This window comes from Sander lucioperca, chromosome 12 (genome assembly GCF_008315115.2).
Source record: "Sander lucioperca isolate FBNREF2018 chromosome 12, SLUC_FBN_1.2, whole genome shotgun sequence".
NCBI classification, from domain to species: Eukaryota; Metazoa; Chordata; class Actinopteri; order Perciformes; family Percidae; genus Sander; species Sander lucioperca.
The window spans coordinates 8,286,196-8,312,209 of NC_050184.1; the positions used below are offsets into that span (position 1 = coordinate 8,286,196).

Here is a 26,014-nt window from a genome sequence, read left to right on the forward strand (position 1 = left end):
ACTGCCACACTTCACTTAAAGAATAGCAAAGAGGCAGACTGCTAGCTTTGGGGACCACGTCTACAAAGGAGGAAGTGAAAAATGAAAATATTTGAATACACAGGTAAAACTAAATTAAAAGGAAAATATTACATTCAATGAGAACTTGAGCTGAAGAAGACAAATCTGGTGGACATGAAAAGAAGCAACCAAGTTATAATGGAGAAAGAATTTGCTTAATGTTTACCTGACAAAATTATTTTGTATCACTTTTTCACATTGTGAATGTTTTAACTATTTGAGTTTGAAAAATCAGCATTAGGATATTCTATGTTCATCTTATATTCCATGTTTTCTTTTTGTCAATAAATCCCATGAAAGACTAAAATCAAGAAGTAATCGATTGAATTACCAAGCATTGTCTCTGTAGCCAAAGCCTGGCTTATTCTTCTGTGCTCCACTGTTGTCCAAAAACTACACATCACATGAAGGACACGGCTCAGTGCTGGGCAGGAGGCTGGACTCACTGGACTCACATCAGGCTCTACAACGCTTTAGCCAAAAGAGGGGGCTCATGACCAAGGCTGCTGGTTGTCTCTCTCCATATCCACTACCCTTACCTTACCCACTGGACTGTGCAATAATCCTTCAAGGACTATGTGTGGTATTCATTATTGACATCTTTTATCTTTTTATCTGAGCAATAATCTTCATTGGCACATTTTATATCTTTGTTTATTTGTTCCATTTTTATTTTATATATTGACTTTACTAAGGAAGTTATTGCCTTCCTATCTATCTATCTAGGCCTATCTATCTATCTTTTCTTACATTCCTCTTTGCTCACCTCATGGGAAAAGAATTATACATGGTAGAGTCGTCAAGAACGTTATTTATCTGCCAAATGTTAGCATTAAGATAACAAGCAAACTATTATTGGATAACCCTAAAGCTTAAAGTGGATAGGAGCCAATAAAAACACTAAAGCAGACTGAGGGTGTGGTGTTCAAATATGGAGACATCATAATCACATAATAATGGGTTAATATGATGCGTAAAATCAAATTGACAGCCAACTTTATATTATTTAGTCATCAAAGAACTGATAATGATGAAAAGTGGGCTCATCCGCTCTAAACACCTGTTTCTGTAATGACCTCGGTTAAAGCATGATGTCCCTTTAAGAGGAAGGAAATCAAAGGGGGAAGTGAAGCAAGCAAGAGGACACTACTTCCTCGTAGCCCTAAATCAAAACAACATTCGTGCGCAATGGGCGAGTCTGCATCTTCGAAAGGGTATCGTCTAATTTAACACCTGGCGCACATTGTTTGTTGCACCATGCTTCAGCTGAACGACACGATGGAGCCGGACAGTCCGGGCGCTGCGATTCTCCACCCTGCAGAGACCGAGGAGGGGGTCGAGGTTGCCTTCACGCCACCGGAGGCCGGGCGAAGCCTCGGACACGGAGCCTCCGTGGCCTGCTGTCCCCCGTTACAAACGCTGACGCCTTTTCATGTGCATAACCCCACAATGCAAGCGAAAGTGAAGGACTATTTCGTGTTCAGGGTAAGTGAATCGGCAGCAAGCCCGCTCCGTTTTTAATAAGACTAAATGCGTAGCCTATGTCTCTTCAAATACACTGGTGCTCTTAAAAAGGTAATTGTGGTAAATAAACACGACCATTAACTTACTACGCTTAAGTAGCAGTGCTTTACAGTTCATTGTCAAAGCTACATCAGCACATCACAGGGATGAATGGGTGATGCTGATGCATGACGGTTGTGTGATGCTGATCTCAGCCAGGTACCATTGAGCAGGCTGTGAGCGACATCAGGACTGTGGCACTCCCTTCTGAGGATGGAGAGGTGCTCAGCGTCTGGCTGCTAGCTGAGTAAGTATCCCAGCAGCATGCAACTGTTTAATTTATCATCAGCCTGAAATATGAGGCGACTGTTTGGATGAGCTGCTGTGTGCACTTCAGGGTTTAATGTACTCGATACATCAGCAGCTTTGTTAAAGCTTCAGACTAAATGTTTGTTAGCATTAGCGGTTTGATTTTAGGTTCTTGTTTTCCATCTAGTTGCACATCCAGATGTTTATGCCTTTAAAGAGTTCATCGTTTTTCCTCCTCATACTATACATTTAACATTTTTTAACCACACAACTCAGTAAACAACAATTTAGGCCAGGTTTCAAATTGTGCTTCATAACTGTCAAAAAGCAGCTGGCATATTTGTTAGTTTTGTGTTTGTTCTTGCAGAATTGACCACTGGAACAATGAGAGGGAGAGGCTTGTGCTTATAACTGATAGGCAAGTCAAAATGTTGATTTTGGGTACCCACGTTTGAGGAAATATACCACATAACATACATTTGACATTGTTTGCTGCCACAATCTGACACCTTTTGTCCGTGTGTGTGCAGGTCACTGCTGGTGTGCAAGTACGACTTCATCAACCTGTTGTGTCAGCAGGTCGTCAGGATCTCTCTCAACGCTGTAGACACCATCTCAGTGGGCGAGTTCGAGTTCCCACCCAAATCCCTTAACAAGTACGCCAGCATGTTTTAGTCTGCCAACATTTACACTAAGTATGTTAAAGCCAGCGTTAAATATGGGACTCCAGACAGCCATGCATGTGGCATGAGAAATCATTCAAATATTGCAGCTGAGACTTTGTTGTTGCCTAGTTGTAAAAAGTAATAAGTTCTCTACAGACAGTTCATGGTCTGTATTATTGGTTGTATTATTGTTATTTATGTTGTCAAGTAAGTAATAATTAGCTTGATTTATTTTTACATGTACAGTATATAAGTATTTACAAAATTCTGTACAGGAAAGAGTTGAAAATAAAGAAATGGAATAGATAAAAAAAAAAAAAAAAAAAAACTGATCTGATTTTTTTTTTTTTTTTAAATGGGCTTTCTCTGTAAACATCCGTGGCTCTGCTTGGTGGCATTGCTTTGGTGTGCTACTAGCACATGTAGCTGTCTGTTCCCTAAAAGTCACACTGCTACTACACTGTTGCGTTTTCTTACAGGAGAGAAGGCTACGGGATTCGTGTTCAGTGGGACAAACGTCCTCGGGCCTCGTTCTTAAACCGCTGGAACCCCTGGTCTACAGACATGCCCTACGCCACCCTCACAGAGCACCCCATGGCCCACGCTGATGAGAAGGTGGCCTCTCTCTGCCAGGTATAATCCTTTATCTTAATAAGACTAAACATGCATTTTGAGTCATCGTCTAATATTCTTTTACATTTTAAAACCTTCTGGAGGATTTAAATTTTGAAATGTAGAAAAGGTTTTGTGGTTGGCCTTTTGCTTATTTCACAAGACAAACAATGGGGACGACTGGTACAGCAGTTCGTTCATTCAAAATAGGCAGCAAGAAACACTCAAGCAGTCACAGTCCAACTGAAAACAAAAGACTGATTGCTGCCTGAAAAAGAAAAGTTATCCCATGAGGGAAAGCCAGTTATTTATAGAACTTTAAACAGTGTATTCATAACTTTGTGTTATGTTTATGTCTTTTTGGTAAGGCAACAACAGTATATGGAGCAATATCCTGGGGATATGACTGCATTTTCTCCTTAGCATTGCTACATAGAATAAATGGAGAAAGTTCATTTCAGCTGTAAAGTCTGAGTCATAGCTATTATTCCACACTTGAGAGCAGCTCCAGGATGTGTTGCTTGCATTCTAGACATTGTGTTTATATAGATATAAATTGTATACTATGGTCAAAAAACACAATTAATTGGAAAAAGGGGTGTTTTGGTTTCATGTTCTTTTTTCTTTTATTTGCCAAGATGGACAACTTCAGGACCCAGCTGGTGCAGGCAGTGAAGAAAGCCTATAAGGAGCACCCCATTCCCGGTCGGGCTAACGGTGTCCTGATACTGGAGAGACCCCTGCTCATCGAGACCTATCTGGGCATCATGTCCTTCATCAACAATGAGGCCAAGTTGGGCTACTCCATAACTCGTGGCAAGATCGGCTTCTAAAATCCACAGTTTCTTTCAAATACTAATACTACAGAGTTCAACCCATGTGTCTGTGTTACACTGCGCTGTCTGAGGGAAGCAGTTGCTTGCGTAATGCGCAACCTGTGTGTGTAAGTTGAGCCCATGAGATGTCCACACCTCCTTAAGTTGGTGTTACAGACAAGTGGTCAGTCTACCTATGTAGGTAAATGAAGCGCAGCACTGCATGGACTGTCTTCATTTTTTGTCTGTTTTTAGCACCCCCAGTCCCTTTCCTTCAAAGAGCCGCTCGCAGATCTGCCATACCCATGTGGGCCCGCAGGAGTGTATGCCCATGTGACATAAGTTGGTGAGAAAGGACACAGCACTTGCATCCATTCATCACCTCTGTACTTATTCTAGATTGAGCTTCTTCTCTCATGCGCCTTGTTTAACCACTGATTGAGAGACTGTCAAAACTAATGTAAAGTTTAGATTTTGGTAGAAGAACTTAAACATTAGGGTTGTTATTTAAGGGTTAAGGATGTGCTTTGTTTGGGCTTGTTTCTGCAGCCAAACAGGCCACCCAGAGGAGAGCAGTGAAACATAAGCCAAAAATATGTTCCAGATTTGCTGCATTAATATGGTTTGAAATGAAGGATTGCATTATTCAGATCACAGGGCCATAGGGTAGCTTCACAGAATATCAGCTGATGGATTGAGTTTAACAGTCATGTCACATGCTTATTGTAATAAATGATACTAATAGGGAAACTGTTCCAGGATCTGCACTGCTATACGGAAAAGCCCTGGGCTCAGGTATGTTACTTGTGGAAAATAACAGCTGGAATATTTCTTTAGCATTCATGAAACTTGTTCAGTGGAGATGATGAATTACATGTTGTGACCTCCCTCTCTTATTGGCCAATGTTGTGCTCTCCATGCTTACATTCGCCTATATATGTCTTTGCTCAGAGTAGGGAGCTCATGTACCACTTGGAGAGCTGCATTAGCTACTATAGCTAAAATGTTATTGTATGTTACAGATGTTTAATGCAACATGAACTTGTAAATCATGTCTTTATGCTTGCTTGTAAGTTGCCTTAAATGTCCTGCATTTGTTTTAAGCACACATTTGCACATAATTGTGTCCCAAAATGCCTTTTTCTGGCCTTGTGCATGCTCCCTGCACGTTGAGGTTGCATGACAGATGTTTTTTAAGGAATATTCTAAATGGATTTGTAATACAAATTAGGTTTTATTTATCTGCTGTTATTTTTTGCAATAAACTCATCAAGGGTCCTAGAAAAAATATATTTCATTGCCAGTTGTGAAGTATTTCATTTAATGATTTTAAAAGAGACGAACTTGTTATTACAAACATGTGAAGGCTTACTTTTTGTTCTGTTATATTTGTAGCACAGTGGCCACAATGGAGAATAATAAATGCCTACATGTTCTTGTCAGGTGCTTGGCTCTGGTCATTGTTGAGAAGTGCATTTACATTATGTTCGTACTTTTAAGGAATGGCAAACAAAGTGATTAAGTTACAGTGGCTGTACAATTCAAGCTTTGTAACAGGGACATCATACAGACAGATGATGTCTAAAGGCCAAGTAATACGGTCCTCATATTTAGTACTGCCTGGTCTAAGTACACAAACTCGTGATAAACTGAAAGATTTAGATGCCACATTTTAATAACTTGCCTTAAGCTGCATTATATATGACAACATTTATTCAGAATAATTACACAATTTCAAAAAAGTAAAACATACAAAATAATTTAAAAGTACAGTGAAATCTGTAAAACTTTGTAAACCTCTATCTTCTCACAGTGCTTGAAACTAGGTCTTCGGTACACATTTGGTTATTAAAAAAAGTGATATTTATCCATTCTGTCTCTCAGGAAAAATGTTATGACAGGTATTCCATACATTTTCAACTTGACGAGAAAAGGAACATCCCAGTTACCTGCACTAAGGGCTCTAAAAACTTGGCGAGCAGCTACAGTTCAACATGTAAAGTTGAGAATTTGAAGAGGAGTGTTCCCACCAATCTTTTCGTCATCACCTTAACACATTTCCGGCCAAGTGTGCATGGTTAAATAATCCAGTTATTCTCGAGACCTGTGTTTTACTTGTCCTCCTGGTCAGTGTCCATGTAGCACAAACACAGCTGGTCCTTCCCGAGCAGGATCAGAGTCTCTCCACAGCAGTGCCAGTTTAGTGACTGGACCTGGAAACCACCTGGCAGGATGGAGAGGGGCAAGTGTGACCACTACGTATCTACACATACACAAAATAAGGTTAAAAAAATAAATAAATCACTGTGCATCTTAAGAATCCACATTCAACATTCAGTTTGTAAACCCTAAAAAAGTTGTATTCATTCTGACTTTGTGCAATGATAATTGCAATTTAATTTTTTAGATGTCTATTTGGATTTCACTGGGATCAAGCCAATGTCATAAAACATGAGTTCCAGGTTTGTTGGTCTTAATCAGTGAACTCTTGCTGCCAACATGCAGAAGTTGGCTTGGGCAGCTTGGTTAGGGTAAGACATTAGAGAGAGAGACATCAGAGCACCCTGGCCCTTTTCTACATTAGAGAACATCATAATGGAACTGTGTATTTCAGCTGCTTGGCAGTTTCCACTCTTAGTGTCTGAGTTTGTTACCTTCAGTGGGGACCTGGACAGAAACGCAGCCTGCCGGAGACCAGAGATAGAGTTTTGTGTTGCCTGTACATAGTGCCAGCCGGGGGCGTCGGGGGTCCCACTGAAAGCAACGGACGGCCGATGTCTGCTCAAGCACAGCCAGCAGGCTCATCTTCTGCATGTCCCACACCCAGACAACACTGGCCATGTTGTCTACGGTCAGAGAAACACAGATACACACTCAAAGCCGCTCTCAGTTTATAGAGCATTACAGCAAAAGTAACACTAAAGTTGATGTTTATGACCAAAATGAGAAACTTATTTACATATAACAGTTCTCTTGGGTTCACACTTAAGGTACAGGTGAAAAGCTGTGAAGTCTTACCGTTTTTGGTGGCTAAATAGCGACTGTCTGAGCTGAATGCCAAAGTAGAGACACCAATCTTAGGGTTGGCTCGGTCTGGGTCTGGTTTGACTACAGGAACTTGGACTGGCGGTGGGCAGATCTCATCTGGTGTAGGCAACCACAACAAATGTGATTACACAAAGTTGGTTACTTAACCTTAGTAGTTCGAGTGAAATACTGCTTTTAGAATATTTTTTAAAAAGCGGACATACATTTGCTCTGGGTGTTGAATAGGGTGGTGCCGATTGTGATGTTGTGTAGCGATAGGTCATCACTGCCTACAGCTGGCCTTTTCTCCACTTCCTTATACACTACCTTGAAAGACAACAAACAGTTAATACTTGAACTGCAATGCCTTCGAAGACTCATCATGAAGGATGGAAAATACTCACTGCTTTTGTGTTGTTGATGGTTGCTATGTGCTCAAACTGTGCGATTTTCTTCCACGTGATGTGATTGAGGATGCGCACCTGACATGGAGGGTAATTAAGTCTTGTCATTTACTTTGTACTGATATTGATAATAAAACAAATAATAGTCCAGATATAAACATGTTTGACACTTTAAGTTTATACTATTTTTTATTTGCAGAAATGAATAAATCCATTTCTTAAAGAGGAACGCCACTGATTGTACAAATCAAAGTCTGTTAACAGACTGCAGCACAAATGCATGTGAAAATAGTTCTATAAAGCCTTTTGTGGCTCATGATGGAGCTGTGCAAAGTCTGAAAAATTGCCTCAAGTGATGTAATTTGAGTCAGCTTTGGTTGGGGCTGAAGATTAGAAGTTTGAAAACTCCTCATCTCTGCTTGAGGCTAGCGACATTAGGTGTGGCAGGCTACATTAGCAGCTACTAACACAACACCCCTGAATCTCTGACTGAACTGTTGCTGGCCCGTCGAGTTGCATTGTGGGTAATATAGGTGACAATATTAAGTGCAATGCCAAATCAGTGGAGTGTTTTACAGTGATTACTCATAGTTATTAGTCAAGCTTTATGTAATATTGTATATCTCAATGTCATCAGCTATCATTTTTTAAGGGTTGTCCATACTTTTTCATCATAGCTGCCAATGGCCAGGAACTGGCTGCTGGGGCTCCAGGTCACAGACTTAACACCCAGCGACCACTCATAGGCACTGTAGGTTGACAGCAACCGGCCATCCAAGGAATACAGCAACACCTTGTACTGTGGGGGTGATACACACGGATGAATACGCACATATCTGAAGCTGCATGTGGGAGCTTTAGGTTATCTTGTATTTGACTTTTTTCATCAAACCAGTCCCTTTATACAGTATATGTTACTGTTTCATATCTCTTCAGATTCTTGTACTGCTGTGTAACATGTGAATTTCCCCTCAAGAGATCAACAGTCTCATCTTATTTTACTTTCTATTTAAGCTGATGCAAGGACACGTGTTCTTATTTATATATTATATGATATCAAATGACCAAACAGGCCTCAAAAGTCAAACTGTTAAAAATGTGGTTGTCTACTTTAATGATGGACCTTGAGTGCACTCCTACATTGGAGTTTTCATCTCTAAACTGACCATTCTTAGCCAGCAGCTTCAGCTTCTGTGTCTGAAATATTAAACTGTAGATTGTTTTTTAATCGAACCTTATGGTGATCCACTGGAGCAGAAATATACAGTTCCTGCTCAACAGAGTTGCAGGGTAGTTAATTTATGCTATTCTCTCTTAAAATCTTAAGTCTGTAAGACAAATGACTCACCTCCAGACAGCTATCCCACACTGCCAGCACACAGCCATTGGGAGACCACTCCAACCCTGCCAGGTCCTGTGTCTCAGTCTCAAAATGCTGTGACAGAGATAAATTAAATGAAATTAATTTACACTACACATATACAGAAAATCGATAATTTTGATGTTGTCAAGCGATGAAAGTTTATACTCCATCTTGGTCAATGACATTTCAAATTATTAATATTTGAAGTCTATGTGACATTGAAGCTTTTAAACTATGATGTAAATCATTACTGTAATGCAAATCATGTTGGAGATGCTTTACCAAACTCTATTCCTACCGTCACAGGCGGATACTCTACAACTTTAAGGTCACCTACATTTAGATGTCTTCTACTGTTGCTTAGCTTACCTACCAGTAAATGTCAAACATATAATCATGGTCATAAAACTCAAGTACAATTTTAAAGTCCTACTTACCCTGAGTAAATGCCAGTCGTCACACACAAATACACTGACATAGTCTTTGCAGTCACGCCGTTCAGCCAGGGCCATATAGCAGCCATCTCTGCTGAAATCTATGCCTGTGAGTGAAAGATTATGAGAGAAAGGTATAATTACACCAGTTATGGCATATAATCACAAGTATGATAAAGATCTTACAATGACACCGTAATAGCAGACAGTAAAACACTAACTAGAAATCAACCTAAAAGACATTTAGTAATGTTTATTAAGTACAAGTTATCAAACAATCATAACAGTTTTATAATATAAAATCAAAAAATACATTGTCTACTTTTTGCGTGCAAAACAGCAGAAATTTGTCTTTGGTTTGCATGTTCAAAGACTGCTATTAAAAAGGGTACATTACAACACATATCACATCCAGACTGGACAGAGTCACATAAAAACTCAACACACAATAGAAGCTACATTAAAAGGAGCACCAGGTACTCGATGGTGAGGACTAAATTAAGTTTAGATAAATAGATATGAAGTGCTGTCTGCTGAGGTAGCAAGATGGCTTCAAAATGTGGCTGTCCTTACTGATATTTTATGGCAACAGGAACAAAGAAATTTCTATATGTTTCTTTGATTTAAGGGATGGCTGTGGTTGTGTAAGATTTTTCCTCTTAAGCGTTGCCCTATCTAGTTTTTGGCCACTTTATTCAGCACTCAAAGGTTGATTCCTCAGGGAGGTTTAGTTACAGTAGCAGCAAAGAATAAAAACATTTTCAACTTTGATCAAAGCCATCTTTATATATTGGCTGGAGAAAAAAAAGCCACTGAACTTAACTGATAACTGAATATGTAACCTTGTGGCTCCCTGTTTACCTTATCCAATGTAATTATCTAATACTACGGCACCATTAGGTCAGTGGTATGTAACTATCATGGCCATTTTTGTATGATGGTTCTGAGGATATACGGGTCGCAGAGGGACATAGTATTGCATGCGGGAAATGGAGAGAGTCATGGACAATCATTTTTCTCCAAGCTGCTGACAGGCCTGTTATGAAGAGAATGCCTCATTTACTGAAGCGGGGCACAGCTGTCAGCAAAGAGGACCATAGTTTGGCCTCGTACCCAGGGTCGCGCCACAAGGTAAAGAACGGCATGTGATACATGGGGCATGCTGAGGCACTCAGACCACTGGCCCTGCCACCAGGTACTCCTGGTAATACATATACACTCATAAGCCATGTCAAAATAAATAAAACAATATCATTCTCATACTGACCCTTCTGACATGCTTTGGGATACTTGATGTAAGACACAGCTTTGGTGCACAGGGACCAGACGGTGACTCTCAGCTGTCAAGGCACCAGAGGAAAGAGGGGGGAAAAAAAAAAATCACTGGGGATTATCTCGCAAGTGAAAGTATGACATGCACACCATACTGCCTGGCAGCGTAAAGGGAAAATATACAAGTGAGAGCCTGAGAAATACTGGACTTTAGAGGCAGACACATATGTATTGATGATTGAGAGTTAAAAAATATCTGGTGACAATATATCAACCAATATTAACTTTTTAACATAGACACATAACACAAACAAACATTTTGATAAATGATCCTTTAACTATAATCAAAGAATTGTGACCAAGATGTGTACATAGTGTGGGACATTTTACAGTTAAAAATTAAGTTTTCAGTGATCTAGTGGACAATTTAGGAACAGTGTTGCCATTACACAAACATCTTTGAGATTTTTGTCTAAAACATCTTGTTTCTTATCAGCCAATTTCCACAATGATAGTGATATCTGTGATAAGCTAATATGGGTACAGTATGGGCTATTCTGATAAATCAGTAGGGTTCTACACATGTAAAAAAAAAAAAAAAAAAAAAAAATGGTTTTACAAGCCACTTTGAGAAAACGGCATGACCATTTGGACCAGACTTGCTCTCTACTAGACTTTAGTCTATATGAGATCAATTCAACCACTATATTTAAGTAAGATGATCTTAACTGAGGCTATGATCTAATGTGTTGTGTATGGCGAATGGGTGTCAACAGCAACCTAATAAGAGCTCAATCAACCAGGCCACTAGCCTAATGAGGCCTCTAAGTGCTCCTTTGCACCCAAACACTTGTCCATCAGCCGGGCAGATCCAGACTACAGTCCAGGCTAGCATGGTCCATGATGCCCTTTAACGGCTGTGGACAGAGTGCCTTATGTCTTTGAAGAGGTATATGATAAATCTCCGCGAGGGACATTAGACACCGACATGGTATCAGTCTATCACTAGACGGATGGCCCTGGCCTATAGAGCCCTGAGTGTGTGGAGTGTATTTCCACAGGGAATAACCACTTATGTTTAAGGTTTGCAGTCACTGACAGGGATCGGAAGGGATTATACAGATTAAATTAGGACTTGAGCAATTATTAAATTAACAGATCCAAACAACATCAACACATAGCAAGAAAAAAGGACCAGTCCATTTAGTACCCAAGATGTAATGTTAGACAAGTGTGGCAAATTAACAGCGAGTTGCATAGCCAGCAGGTTATGTACATTCCCACAAATGAGAAGCAGTGCTAAATAAGTAAAGTAAATAATAATAAAACTATCTGGACACATGTCAGCATAACAAAAGAGACCAGGTGTTAATGTTTAGTTTTAACAACAGTCACTCAAATACTAGCCAGTCTCACTTCAACAAGGTTGATGCCAACACAAGCAGGTGGCACTCAGCCAACAGTGCAGCATATTTGGACTCAAGGACCAGTATGATATGTGGTATCTTGCCCTTCAAAAAACAAGGCGCAGATGACATGTTTTTGGGACACTGTTGTGTGATCTGTACTACTGTAGAGTTGCCTGGGTGTTAAGGTGTTCAGAGAAAGCTGCAACCCAACTAGGGATGTTCAATAAATCATGTTTCTATCGTCATCGCGATATCAACTAGAGCAATAAACACATTGCGAAAGACTGACACATTGCGAACACTTGTTCAGTTCAATGTTAAAAGAATGTTGGAAATAATTTTCATTCAGTTTCTATAATTTGACAAGCAATTTGTTTTTGTATTTTAGTAGTGTACTAAAAGCCACAGAAAGGCAGAACCTTTTTACATTTTAATATCTGTTTATTGCAAGTAATATCGTTATTGCGATATTCAACGTTATTGCATATTTTCCTCATATCGTACAGCCCTAAACCACACTGTTAACAAGAGTTACAGTCCACAGAGACATTGTAGTTAAATACAGATATATATGACACATAATATACATCTGCATTCATTTTCTACAGGTCACTGAGTTGTTAACAGTTTTGAAGTTTGACATACAGTAGTTCAATAACTGATGGCTGCTTTCCTGATGCTGCACAACAAAGTTATGTCTCGTTTGGTTCACTACTCTCTTAAACACAACCTATAACAGTAGTAGACTACTGTCATTACAATCCATATATCAAGGGCATGCAAGAGCAACACTGCAACATTAAGGGTGTTAAATGCATGGTACTTATACCTTACTTTACGGCTTACAGTAAGCCAGTATAAAGTGGGTGCATAAAGCCCTGTCTGATCATGCTTTGAATGTTTAGGACGTTAAAATGTTGAACTAGTTATGTACACGAGCCAAGAAGATTGTTAAACACATTCCCTTTCTCATAGGGAAAAAACAAAGTCGCCTCAACAGAAAACTTATCCTATCCTACTAAATGAGAATTACAATTTTAGCCAGTATGTCATACTTGAAACCGACACACTATACTATCATACTCGACTGTTGAATACTGAGTATTCTTCTGCAATTCAAGCTTGTGACAGAGAACAATATCTTGTACTTAGTTGCACCATCGCAGCTAGATATTCTGGAGAACCATGTAAACACACAAATAAATAATAGCATTAATAAATGATTCTTCAGAAAATATTTTCGCAATTAAAATTGATGCCTTCCTTTAATGCTGTATTTTACATTTGAGAATGTACAGAGCTAAAACTACTTAAGAGACAAGGCGTTCATCATAGTGTCCAGACAGACATTTGAACTGGGTAAAATCCGTCACCTAACTGGGCTGAAGTGTCGACCCTCCTGTTTGGTCAAGACATCCAGCTGTGTAGACCCTGTAATAACATCTCACTGCACGCTTCCTGGACATCCCCTCAGACATGGTGCCATGGCAACCAAAATCAACATTGCTGAAACACAAACAGACTTACAATTCTTAGATGCCTTGAACCCACCACATAGGGGATGCACAGAGATCAAGACCTGAAAGGCAGTGTAACTTTAAACTGGGTGGAGGAAGGGTAGCATGAAGAAAATAGGTGGGAAATGCTTTTCCATGTGGGGTGGTATGCAATTGGATATTTAGTTGGTAAAGTTACACTTTAGTTTGAGTATTCTCACCAAAGGTGAGCAGCAGCTTGGTGATGGGGGCTAGGGACTTGAGGGTTGCGTGAAAAGTCAAAACTCCACTAGAACAGCTGCTGCTTATCCATCAGAGATGCACAAATTCACGTCTGTAGCGGGGTTAGCATAACTGGTACTGGTAATCAGTACAGGCTGTAATTACAGACAAGTAGATTTTAGTATTGTTTTGATCATTACATGTACAAGGAATCCCCATTAGGAAATGGTTCCTATGGTTCCTTTACATACTGGTGGTTGTGAAAAAGGGATTATTTCATAATGTGTGAAGCCCTTTGAGACTGTAACTGTAATTAAGAGCTGTACCAATAAACTTTGCTTGACATGTTATGACATGAGATGTTTTTAAGACACTGCCAAATGGGACATTTGCAGCTAATTTGTACCATCACATCCACTTAGTATCTATTTGCAAGTATTCATAAAAAGAAAACCACAGAATTAGGGAACATTTCCAACAGGACAGCCTGTGGCCAACATGATAACTATGATCAGTTGTAGACTAAAGTTACTGACTGGATCAGCCATTCTTGTTGCGCACCTATGTGGGTGCGAGAGAATGGGCGAGTGCATTTGATGCCATATAGGCCTATCTGTCAGCAGAGGATTAGACTGCCTGCATTCCACATCGGAAGCCATCTCAAACCAATATAGCCTATTTCTCCTGTTACAGCCTCATGATTCTACCAAGGAACTGGAGCCTCTTGCAGCCCACACGTAGGTATGGGTGAGCTATTGTCCCGTGTTGAAGTGCAGCAGCTGCCTACGTTTGCAGTTTATCCGGTAGCGTGTTGCCAACAATACTACACGTTAGCAAGGCTCCAGCAGTACTGGCCAAGAATGCTAATACTAATCCGATCCCAACAATGTAAAAACCATTAGAGAAGTCAAGCTTAATGATGTCCTTGGCTGGAGTTTTTCCACCCTCAGTTTATCACCCCTCAGCTGGTAAAGGTGGATTAACATGGATATGTGAGTGGCATTTTGTGAGGTCCTAAGATAAACGATGGGAATTCAAATACGAGACAAATACGAGTTGCGTGAAGTCTCACAATACACAGGCTAGGTTTCAGCAATGAGACTTTCTATTAAATCTGTGACATGGCATGATCTCATATATGAAACCAGCAGTTTTGTATTATGTCTGCCTAAAACACATTGTAGTTCTACCTTTGAGTCTTTCTAGCTGTATAGAAAAGAGGTCCTTACCTGTAGTATGTAGAGCTGCAACCCTGTTAGCACTAGAGCCACAATATGCTTTATAATTCTCATACAGTTACAAGGTCAGTTGTGAGCTAATAAATGATGGTGCACCTAAAAATCAGAAAGATCTAGAAATATTCTGTTTGGGTTTTAAAAGAAAACACACAGCCAGCTAAGCAGATTTACTGACAGAGACAGACAAACACACAGTGGCACGATCCACACCATAGGCAGCTGTCCCTAAACAAGTTAATATAGCAGGCTGTTTATGAGTGGGGCTGAAATTCAAACCTGACACCAACACCCGTCTGGCACAGCCTTAATGAAATGTTGGGCTGGGGTGAAGGTAAGTTCAGTTAGCCCATTAGCAATGCGGTAGCGAGTGCCTACTTTGCCTCGGTTAATTTAGTTTTTTAACCTCAACTACTAAAGTATGCTCAGTAACCATTAGCAGTACTTAACTTCCTGCTCATATTTAGCTGGGTGATAAGGGCATTGAGTAACACGTTTTTAAAGTCACAACAGCACAGGTGAGAGGATGTTGTGACGTGGACTACCATGAAAAAAGTATAAGAATAAGGAATAAGGCAATAATATTGTGTCAGGGCTTGCCATCTGCCTTCTCAGAGCTCTTGACCAGAAATATTGACTTGTGTGAGGTTAAATTAAGTATCATAGTCTGACCTTTGCATATCACTTTCCAGTGATAGAACCAGTACAGGATTACCCATCTCAAGAAACAAATGGCTGCCTCGAAGGTTGAAAAAAAAAAAACAAGCTTCGCAAAACATCTAAAGAACACTGGTATAGGGCTGTAATTATTATAATTATTTTCATTATCGATTAATCTACTTATTTTCTCTATTAATCGCTTTCTCTGTAAAAAGGTCAGAAAAATATTTTTTAAAGCCCAAAATCATCAAACTGCTTGCTTTGACCGACATTCCGACTCCAAACTCACTATTGAACAAAGACATGCCTGACAGACCAGAATAGTCAATTCTTTTTCCGTTGATTGCCTAACCGTTTCAAGAAAGGAATGACGTAAGCAGTTCAAAGTGGTTATGATGAGTCTTTTGACAGATACGTTTAAGCAATAAATACTTTTCATATTGATCTTTGAACTTGCCTATTCGTGTGCTCAAACATAAGTTAAGTACAAGTCACGCTCAGACTTTCTCAGACCTAAGCTATTTTGTTCTATGCAGATGCTATATCTTCTTAGGGAAAGAGCCTCAATTCCTTTCCATCCTATTCCTTTTTTTGTTGAAGATGCAGACAGACACAAAGAGGACATGCCACAGACACTTGCACTCCCTGCACCCTTCTCCAGACCAGACACAGTTGTGTGTTGGGCCACAACACCTGTCAAATGATTCCTGGAGTCAGGTTCAGCATGACAAGACGCAGCCCACCATGGTGCCCCCATCATATTCCACATGGCCCGAGGGTAGCTGCTATAGCTTCTCACCCCTTACAACACGTGCTTACTATAAAGTGAATTTAAACCAGGAGTCAAGAGGCATAGAATAGAACTAAACACATCTTTATTAGTCTGGGTTTCATTCTGCAGACAGTTATAAACAAACAATCTCCTGAATCTTTTTCTTCATAAGCCTGTTTTTGGCAGGAGCAATGAGTGACAGTGCCTTTTACATGACATGGAAGTTAAAGTAATGAAATTAAATATCTCTGGAGGTAAATATATTTAGGTGTACCCTTATACACTTATACTGGAGGGTCAATATTATTGTATGAAAGAATTTCCACTAGTCACACCCGCTACTGAGGAATGACTCGAATATACTGGAAAAAAAAACGGTGTGCCACATAATTCTAAAGGTCACGATTAACAAAACCCCAATATTTCCATCCAAGCATTAAACGCTGTAATATCTGCATCAGCTGCAAACATCCAGTATCAGTCTCTGTATAAAACATTAATTCATTCATTGATGATACACTGACATGACTTGTTTAATTTGGCCCTCATACTCATTAAACAGCTGCCACATACTAAGAAGTGTAATTTCCTCAAAACTTTGGTTTCATTGTGTGAAAAACATCTCCAAAATGAGCTCATTTTCATCCTTTGCTTGTTTCAAGGTGTGACCTGTGATTTTATATCACTGCATTGAAACAGTTTTCACTAAATGTAAGAAACATGAACAAACAAAACCTAAGGAGCTGTGGCTGGCTGATTAAATCACTTAAAACCTCCTTAAAAATTGTACTGACTTTTTGTTTTAGACTGCCTGCTTTCATCTCTTTATATCACTGCATTTTAATTATTTTTTTCTTCACTGTTGTTAAACTAAGAACATCATTAATAGTACTGGCTGCCAAAGAAAATACCAGACCTACATCGGAAGGGTACATACACATTGCATCCATGTTCCAGAGGTACTTGAGACCCATGTATGACAGGACGCTAACAGGAAGGGAGCTATGAAATCAGGCTGAATACATGCAGCAGGTGGGGGGCTGTAGGGGTGGTCAAGACAGGCTCTGGTGTCTGGCTATTTTCAGGTCCCCCTTCCTTGCGGGACAGCAACAGTTGAAACCAGACAAGCATATGCATAAACACACTTCTGTGGGCATGAACGAATGCACGCACCAACTTCACACTTACGTGGAACTCAGTGGTGTTGAGAATGTGACGTCCGTCTGGACTCCAGCGCGAGGAGACTAGTCCTATTGAGCCCTCATCAATCTTACAGTGCCAGTCCGGCTGCTCCAGAGACCACACCTGAAGAGAAAGCCAGAGTGACAGAAGGACAGCAATCAGCCATAACTGATGACATCCCTCACACACATCCTTTATCTCCCTAAATTTGATTTCAAACAGTAAGAAACACTTGAGAATCAGAAACCATGAAAGACTGGCGCTGGATACCGCTGCAAAGGTAAGCTACTTGCCCTGTGTTGCACATAAAACTGACATTACACTAGCATGCAGAACTTCAACTGCAAAAAAACAAGCTAATTATTACAAGCTGTCTGTTGATTAGGATGCAAGTTTAAAAAAAAAAAAAAATGTATGGACATTAATTCAAAAGTAACATGCATTTCCCTATTTTCCATTAATGTGAATAAATCAACAGAAAAGGTTAATACTTTTGAGCCTTCTCAAATAAAAAAGGAGCTGGTGTAATGAGTTTAAAAAGAGAGAGAAAGAGAGAAATAAACTGCATGGTTCATCAAATGACATGCCTTTGTATTCAGGAAAATATGTAAAAAGAACGATAAGTGACACTGTTAAAGAAGGTTCATGATGCCTTTCTTGTTGTGTTTAATGGGGAATTTTATTTAAAACAGCAGCTTCTGGGTGTGGATTTCTGGTGTACATTACTTTATATCTTATATGTTGTCTACATGTTTAATCAATGTAAATGTTGAAACACTATTTACCAATAGGACTATTTAACTACTGCACACACTAAAGTACCTTGTGAAATTCATTCAAATAAAAGTAGTCTATATCCATGACGTTCCACTTCCGGGATTGCTCCGTTGCCGTCGGAAATTCCGCCGGATTTCACTCTTTTCAGCTGGATGTCCATTACCTTCTGTTTTGTTTGTTTTGGAATTTTAAACTGTGGTCGATTTATGAGGACTATGGTTAACTGCTCCTCAGATCTCTGCAGGGTAAATCCAGACAGCTAGCTAGACTATCTGTCCAATCTGAGTTTTCTGTTGCATGACTAAAACAACCTTTGAACATACACGTTCCACCAAAACAAGTTCCTTCCAGAGGCTTTTTTGAAGCGGCACCGTGGCTTTTCCCGGTGCTTAGCACCGCCGAAGACAATTGTGATTGGTTGAATGAAATGCCAATAAACCAGAGCACGTTTTTCTCCCATCCCAGAATGCTGTGTGGACTAGCCAGACCCTCCTCCGCAGCGCTGTGGAGGAAGGTCTGGCAAAGCGAGACTAAATAAAAGAGACACACCATTGTGCACTGTTATTGCTTCTTTTTTTTTTTTTTTTATAGATAATGTAAATAAAGAAATTGTTCAAAAAACAAAACTAAAGAGACAAAAACAATAGATGTAAAAGCTTCTAGAGTGGATACATTGTGATTTTAAAAATCCAAATCTACAGTGCTGTAAAGTACTGTTAACATTAAATGGTGCTTTACAGAATAACACATAATCAACAGTTTAACCACGTCTGAAATAAGAACAATCCTCATGTAAAACGACAATATTTAAGTGTAACTAACAAACTTCTTCAAACTCGAAACACTACCAGTGAAGACAACAAATATTTGTTTGGACGAGGTAGTAGTATTATTTTCTCCGTATGAACAATGGCCTTTTAGTAGTTTATTCAATAAAGTCTGTGCAAACAAAATCCAAACAGCACCTAAGAAGGCCTGAGACAAAACTTTAGTTGAAAAAATGATTGATTTCACTGCCACAAAACAAATCACACAGATAAATTCCAATCCTGTGGTCTAGGTTAAAGTGTCTTGATACTTTAAAATATATTTTAATAATATAGCTTTTCAATCCTCTCTCTTCATTGTCTCAAAAATGTTATTTTATTATCTCACATTGAACCATTCGCATAGGTCTAAAAAAATGTTTTAAACCATTTAAAATGTCACTTTTGTTGTCAAAATGTGATTGTACGATAGAAATCTAGTTTTGCTTGGGCAATACTATATGATAAAGTTTTTTAAGACTGCGACAAACCATTTTAGTTGCTGATTTATTAGATTGCTTAGTTTATTGTTCAATCCAAGTGTCAAAAATTAATAGCAAATGGCTACCATAAGCTACTGGAGCCTAAGGAGACGACTTCATATTACTTACATTGTCTGACCAAAGGTCAAACTATTCCACTTATGGTGATACTCTATAGATAAAGACAAGATTACATTAAACATGTTCTGTCAGTGTCACATAAAAAAACAATTAAATCATATCTCTACTAACAGTATTAATCTAGCACAGTAGGATTGACTGCAACCTATCAGGTGACTGACCACCAGTATTTACACTACATGCTGAGCCACAGACTCACATTACTGTCCTCTTCTGATAGCCTACCTGTACCAGTCCTCTCTTGTACATAGCACAAAGGATAAAGAGAGAGTCAGATGACCAGTCCATGTGAGATATCTGGTCCAGGCAGGTGTAGAGCTGCAGGATCTGCAGAGTGCTCACATCTCGCACCACCAGCCTGTACTGCACACAGGTAGCCTGACAAGTAGGGTCAAAGAGACAAGTCAGAAAGACCAAGACCTCTAACACACTCCACTGTTATCCATGTTTAACTAGCAACCTAATCATGGGAATTACAATCAGAGTTAGAATGGTTATGTCTACTGCACTACACTACAAAACTACACATTAACAAATATTAACCACTTACCAAATATTTCCCATCTGGGGAAACTTTGCAGAGTTGGTTGGATTGCTTGAATACCTCAGAGAAATTCATCTTACAATCACAACAGTTCCTACACAAGAAAAAAAAAAACAGTTATCATGAAATTTATAAAACATAAAAACAAATCACAGTTGAGTTTCTTCAAACCTTTAACTGCATGAGAGATGGACAGTTTTGACTGACTACTCAAATCTGGTGTAGTTTCCAAATGCTAACACATGATGGCGCCATAAGTCCAGTAAATAAAAACGCTCAATACAGTTACCATACACACATATTACATACACAGACAAAGAAACAGTTCTTCTCTCATGCAAGAAGAGTCATTATATGTGGAAAGCACTGCGCAGTGCGTAAAAACAGATAAAGTCCATTTCAAACAGAACCTCAGCAGAAAGCGCTAAGCTTCAGGTAGCCATGTTAGCTAACGTTAGCTGGTTCACATTTAACAGAAGTAACGTTAGCTAAAGTAAAATAAAGCCACACATAAACCATGTCTAAATCGCGACTTCATTGCCATTTTATCGTCTTGCTATCCATATATTTTAAATAATGTAAAAGGCAATAGATGGAGAGAAGAACACTAGCTTACATGCTAACGGTAAAGTAGCTCTTAGTTGACACTGGACTCATTCAACACTAACGTTAGCATAAACCACTTACGCTACTAGCAATTTAGCAGGTAGCAAATCTTCACTATCTTCACCCTCAATGGTAAAACTTACCTTTAACGGCAATGGTGTTGGTTTCGTCGATTAGATAAGAGACGCGAAAGTAGTTTAGAAAAGTTTCTTTCTTCGCATGATTGTCTTCGGGGCACTGACTGACTGTTGCTGCTAGTTTGTTTGTATGAGCCGATGACGGCAAACCGGTGCTGTCCAATCAGCATGCGGCTGCTGTGTTTTGCCTTCTGGGAAATGTAGTTCATTATTGTGTTTTCCTTTTTTTTTGCTGCGTGTTGGCCATATAGGCCCCTATGTCAACGTGTGCGTGTGTATGTGCGCGTGTGTACCAAATTAATATAGTCATATGTAGGCGTCAATAATGTGTTTGCATTATAGGTTAATAATCTTGGGATTTTGTTGGCTAAAAGATTTGGAATATTTTTATTTTTTTATTTTTCCTAACCTCCTCGCGTTTTATTAACTTTCACCATTAATCGTTTCATAGTTTGTGAGTTATGCTTTATTCACACCCTGTCTTTTAGTGCAATATAGCCTACAGGAAATGTAGGCTAATTACCTTTATATCCCCCACCAGCTGGAAAAGGTTTCCCGCTTATGTGTGCCCAAACCGCGCTACCGCCTCCCTTCTTCTCCCAGCGCAAAAAAACTCTTCACCTCCTCCTCGGTCTCCCTCAGCAAAGCTCACACTTCCCTGAACAGCATGCAAATCAGTTTTCCTCCTGTTTCTTCGCAGTTAATTCTGTTTCTCCGAAAAGTCAATCATCTCCAACCGCTGTTATCATAGACTACTGTAAAGTCGGTCGATTTTTAGTTCTTTTTGTTGTTGCTGTTTGTTTATGGAGGGTCACTCTCTTGGCATGTTCGATAAACAGGCAGGTGCTCGGCGCAACATAATTCTTGGGTATTTGGATTGGAGTAATAATAACCTTCAGGTACGTTGATTTATTTCAATGCCCTACAGTCGGAATATTGATTTAAATATTTGTTACATTTGTTTTTTGTTTATTAGCAGGCCTGCAGTTTGTCGGTATTTCTTGTTTTGCAAAATGTGACAAATTCATTGAAAAACGAGGTTGTTGACAAAAAAAAACCCTAGCTGTCTTAACAATTTGCTAAGGCTGAATAAAAGTGTCCTAATTTAAATATTTTTGGTTATTTTGTTGATGTGATTTTACAGCTGATGGTTTGTGTAGCTTAAGGGTCTGCGTTATGGAGGCTATTCTCAGGACAGTAAGCTAAAATAGGTCAAAAATCTATTCTATCTGTCTAAACAAAAATAAAAAAAGATGTAGCCTACTCCTTACAAAGAATTTCCATAGTATATGCACCATGCAATAAGTGTAATAGGCCTACTATCCCCATTTCGATTTTTATTTTTTGTATTATAGGCCTATTTGTTTGAAGAAAAAAAATCAAAAGCTCAGTATCATTCTTCTGTTTGTTAAATACCATTCATAAAAGGCTGACATAGTTATATTAACTTAGCTATAATATTACTTTAGTTTTTGTATGTAGGCTATTGGTTGTATTTCAACAGGCTAAATATATGCTAGATAACGAGCAACACAATGACTCATCAAAAACGACAACCTCGTCCTTTGAAACCTCATATAAAATATTTCACTGTGGAGGATCGAATCTAAAACAATTTTTAAATTAATTTCTTCTCAGTTGGGACTGTGTATTTTCTTGCATAAATGGCCCTTGGGAAAGCAGTGTGTGTGTGTGTGTGTGTGTGTGTGTGTGTGTGCGTGTGTGTGTGTGTGTGTGTGTGTGTGTGTGTGTGTGTGTGTGTGTGTGTATGTGTTGTCATGGGTGCCGTAACCCGGGAGGGGAGACACAAAGTAGCTCGACAGGTGAATATCAGTGAAGCGATATGTCAAACTTAAAAGATGGTGTAACATTAAGAACCAGCAGAGGCCGTGCTTTACAGAAATAACACAGGCGTGTATGCTGCTTTGTGTATGTTAAAAGAGCAACAAAACAAAACAAAATAGTGTTAATAAATTAAAAGAAAAATAGGCCTACATATTTTTTGTCAATGCATGGCATTTAATCAAATAGGCTACTTTAACGCTTATCAATAATTGGTTTTATAAGGCATATGATACAATAATATAAGCTGTTTCCCTAAGTGGAAACATGTATTATTTCCTCACCCTTATTAAGACAAGGCAAACCAAACGTTCTGAAAGGCATGTGTATGTAGTCTATTATAGATATAGGCTATACTTCGGTTATTATATAAATCTAAGCCTTGTAAAACAGAATTGTGATTATTTCAGGTACAGGGTAAGAGGTGCAGACTAAGTGAAAAAGTCGTCTGTGTCCAGGTGGAATCCCAATTAAGATGCTCAAAGTGCGGAGCGCTCTGAGGCCAACCCGCTGTCTACCTTCTGCTCATACTGCAGTGACGCTTTGTCAGATCCCCTGCGCGAACACTCGAGCTGCTCTGGGATCTGACGAGGCGGCACTGAGGGACGAGCTGGGAATGGAAGCTGGTTTCTTCGGCGGCAGCCACCTCGAGAACAGCGGGAACCGGCAGTCACACAGCTGCGGCGGAGCTCCGCAGTCCTAAATGATATGCATAGGCCTATCTGCGAACGTGTGCGTGCTGCAGGCCTCTTTAACATGTAGGCTATAGGCCTATATATGTTCCATCTTAGTTTTTTTGTCACGCCAATTGGAATAGGCTATGTGGGATGAATCAAAACTTTATTAGACGAGCCAGTTGTGTGACAGCCTAATAGCCACAAGATCAGCTTGAAGAACAAAACAGCCTTTGCTCAACATTACATCATGTTTACTGAGCTGTATATCTTCAATCGATTCAGACCAAAGTGAAAAGATCCCTGTTACATGAATGTAGAAATGAGGTAACTGTATAGAAATGGAAGTAGGCTATTTGCTATTTAAACGAAGGTCACTTTGACTCAACAATTCATTCACACATAGGATATACTGTATAGCCTACCTGCAGCCAAATTACAGTCAGTGATTCCAGAGGAAGGATTTGTATTTATGATGATCTGTTGCTGCGTGCATCTTTAAAGCCATGCATGCACCTTTGCCACACTTTTTCTTATGCAGTCCTTCAGATAGGTTACTAAGGAGATATGACGCTGCTGTGGGTGCGCAACTGTGAATACACTTTGGTACGAACAAATATGCTCGACAGAATTTTGTTTTGACTGTGATTATTGACACATCAAACTGGAGACTATACCTCCCTTAAGCTTTACGCGGTATAGGCTACGTGCAGTAGCCTACACTTGATTTTCTATTTATGGTTTTAACTTATGACAAACACGGATTTATTTGACAACTCCAAGTCGGCTATTTTGACTCAAACCATCGCAAAGGCCCGGATGTCGCAGGTACATTTCTAAACTTTCACGATAATGTATTTTTATCATCAGCTCTGTCAAAATAAGACACCAAGTTTTCTGTCATGTTGAAGTTGGGATTAGGCTATTCTGCAAAGTGCGTAGACCTCAACCAGGCGACTTGATGCTATCTGCTGTAGCTCCACTTGCTATTTGCTTCGGAAGCTCCATAATGCCTGAACATATTTTAAGGGTGCAGTGGAGGCTGTGATATTTTGAGACAGAAGCGGAGGTGATGCTCAGACAACCCCTCGGAGTGAGACGGTGATGAGGCAGGCAGGTCTGGGCACGCCCAGGCCTCCTGACACCCTGCCACCTCACTGGGACTACATTGGTGTGATCACACCTGGATGAATTGGTGTGTGTGTGTGTGTGTGTGTGTGTGTGTCCTGATAAAAATGATCATGTAGTAGGCCTAGTTCCATTTGTTTAATATTCTGTTTTACAACAGGCTGTTACTATTTAATTCATTCTATTTTTCATTGTAAATAATTTGATGTTTGTGTGATTCCTGTGTATGTGCTTTGCAGAGTGATCTGCCCCTCACCAGACTACCCATCCTCTAAGATGTCCCAGTCCGCAGTTACTGAAGAAGGAGGCACCTTTGAGCACCTGTGGAGTTCCTTGTGAGTGTCAACAACACCTGCTTACGATTGTTTTACTTTCTGTCAAATTAACCCATTTTCCAAATTGCATAATGGTTTTATTAAAAATGTGAATTGCATTCAATTGATGCACTCATCATTTGAAACAGAAAAAAAGATTAAGGATTCCCTTTATCTAACCTTTTATTTGCCCTTCCTTTAAAACTGTTCTTATAACTTAACCCTTGAGTTGTCCTCTGTCTGTTTTGCCTGTTCTTAAAGCATAAAGTATAACGTATCACCCAATTCTGTGTTACATCTTCTTAGCCAACTTCATTCCAACTAATTACCACTAGTTTAACACTTATTTATGGAATTCATGGTCAATAAACCTCATTCATTTTAAATTATACCTAATTTTCGATTTAAAAAAACAGAAATTATGAATTATTTTGACTAAAAGTTAAGATCAGAGGAACGTATGTTGATAGATAATCACAGCCTGGAACCATCTGTGTTATTTTTGACCAATTTGGTTGAAAGAAACCCATATTATTGACATAGAAACTTTGAAAACGGGTCAAATTTGACCCAAGGACAACATGAGGGTTAAAAAGTAATTATTGTTCGGTGGTCTGTTTCTTTGCACATCAGGTACATTGTCATGTGACACACTTGTGCTATGTTAATTTTTTGAAAGCTCATCCCTCTTAGATCAACTTGTATTCATGGTGTCGCGTGTTCACAGGGAGCCAGACAGCACTTACTTTGAGCTCCCCCCAGGCAGCCGGCCAGGTGAGCGCCCAGTGCCTTCTACCAGCATCACAGGGAGCCACCACAGCGCTGCCGAGGTCTCCATGGACGTCTACCAAATGAGGGACATCAACGACAACGTAATGGTAGGAACATTAGCTACTATTGCAGTTCAGTTTGTACCTTTGTGGTCACTCTTTTGCCTTTGCTTTCAAGAAGCTACGGCTTATTTCTGTTATCTGAAGGGCATTTTCCTCAGATCTGATCGTTTCTTTGCGAGCTCACACACACACACACACACACACACACACACACACACACACACACACACACACACACATTTCTGTTGTATCCTTTGACTTTTTCCCTCCAGCGTTGAGTAGATTCCCTC

At 39.5% G+C, this 26,014-nt stretch overlaps 3 protein-coding genes across 8 annotated transcripts in view; 2 read left to right on the top strand and 1 right to left on the bottom strand.

The window, feature by feature from the left end:
* Window positions 1-1,161: 1,161 nt before the first annotated feature.
* Window positions 1,162-5,399, top strand: tprg1l (tumor protein p63 regulated 1-like). The gene is made up of 6 exons (XM_031286950.2): window positions 1,162-1,545; window positions 1,779-1,870; window positions 2,240-2,290; window positions 2,403-2,528; window positions 3,017-3,170; window positions 3,788-5,399. The coding sequence occupies exons 1-6, from the start codon at window positions 1,318-1,320 to the stop codon at window positions 3,980-3,982; spliced, it is 846 nt and encodes a 281-aa protein (XP_031142810.1). The 5' UTR covers window positions 1,162-1,317; the 3' UTR covers window positions 3,983-5,399.
* On the bottom strand, window positions 4,923-21,093 carry wrap73 (WD repeat containing, antisense to TP73). 3 transcript variants are annotated; one of them, XM_031286948.2, is made up of 13 exons: window positions 20,940-21,089; window positions 20,197-20,284; window positions 19,872-20,024; window positions 17,447-17,563; window positions 10,460-10,532; window positions 9,196-9,299; window positions 8,744-8,830; window positions 8,060-8,194; window positions 7,396-7,473; window positions 7,216-7,318; window positions 6,983-7,108; window positions 6,619-6,810; window positions 4,923-6,188 (listed from the first exon to the last, which is right to left on the bottom strand). In XM_031286948.2, the coding sequence occupies exons 2-13, from the start codon at window positions 20,263-20,265 to the stop codon at window positions 6,076-6,078; spliced, it is 1,350 nt and encodes a 449-aa protein (XP_031142808.1). In that variant the 5' UTR covers window positions 20,266-20,284; window positions 20,940-21,089; the 3' UTR covers window positions 4,923-6,075. The 3 variants fall into 3 exon arrangements, with proteins under 3 accessions (XP_031142808.1, XP_035864155.1, XP_031142809.1); XM_036008262.1 differs by having other exon boundaries at window positions 5,660-6,188; window positions 20,878-21,093; XM_031286949.1 differs by lacking the exon at window positions 20,940-21,089 and adding an exon at window positions 20,362-20,372 and having other exon boundaries at window positions 5,660-6,188.
* The window catches only part of tp73 (tumor protein p73), a 28,004-nt gene continuing 19,473 nt past the window's right edge, over window positions 17,484-26,014 (top strand). Inside the window, exons 1-3 of one of the 4 annotated variants that reach the window (XM_031286943.2) lie at window positions 17,484-17,720; window positions 24,817-24,912; window positions 25,619-25,769. In XM_031286943.2, coding sequence (XP_031142803.1) covers window positions 17,689-17,720; window positions 24,817-24,912; window positions 25,619-25,769 — 279 coding nt within the window. In that variant the 5' untranslated portion in view covers window positions 17,484-17,688. Of the gene's footprint in view, window positions 17,721-21,579; window positions 21,833-23,574; window positions 23,777-24,052; window positions 24,278-24,816; window positions 24,913-25,618; window positions 25,770-26,014 lie in introns of those variants that run through there. The other 3 variants (XM_031286946.2, XM_031286944.2, XM_031286945.2) reach the window with 3 other exon arrangements.

Excerpts from the sequence above, each read along its gene's own strand:
- wrap73 (XM_031286948.2), bottom strand. The coding sequence starts at position 20,265 with ATGAATTTCTCTGAGGTATTCAAGCAATCCAACCAACTCTGCAAAGTT. Across the intron at positions 7,109-7,215 it reads ATTCAACACCCAGAGCAAAT|ATGAGATCTGCCCACCGCCA; the intron begins GTATGTCCGCTT and ends TGCCTACACCAG. Across the intron at positions 6,811-6,982 it reads CTATTTAGCCACCAAAAACG|ACAACATGGCCAGTGTTGTC; the intron begins GTAAGACTTCAC and ends CTCTGACCGTAG.
- tprg1l (XM_031286950.2), top strand. The coding sequence starts at position 1,318 with ATGCTTCAGCTGAACGACACGATGGAGCCGGACAGTCCGGGCGCTGCG. Across the intron at positions 2,529-3,016 it reads CCACCCAAATCCCTTAACAA|GAGAGAAGGCTACGGGATTC; the intron begins GTACGCCAGCAT and ends GTTTTCTTACAG. Across the intron at positions 3,171-3,787 it reads AGGTGGCCTCTCTCTGCCAG|ATGGACAACTTCAGGACCCA; the intron begins GTATAATCCTTT and ends TTATTTGCCAAG.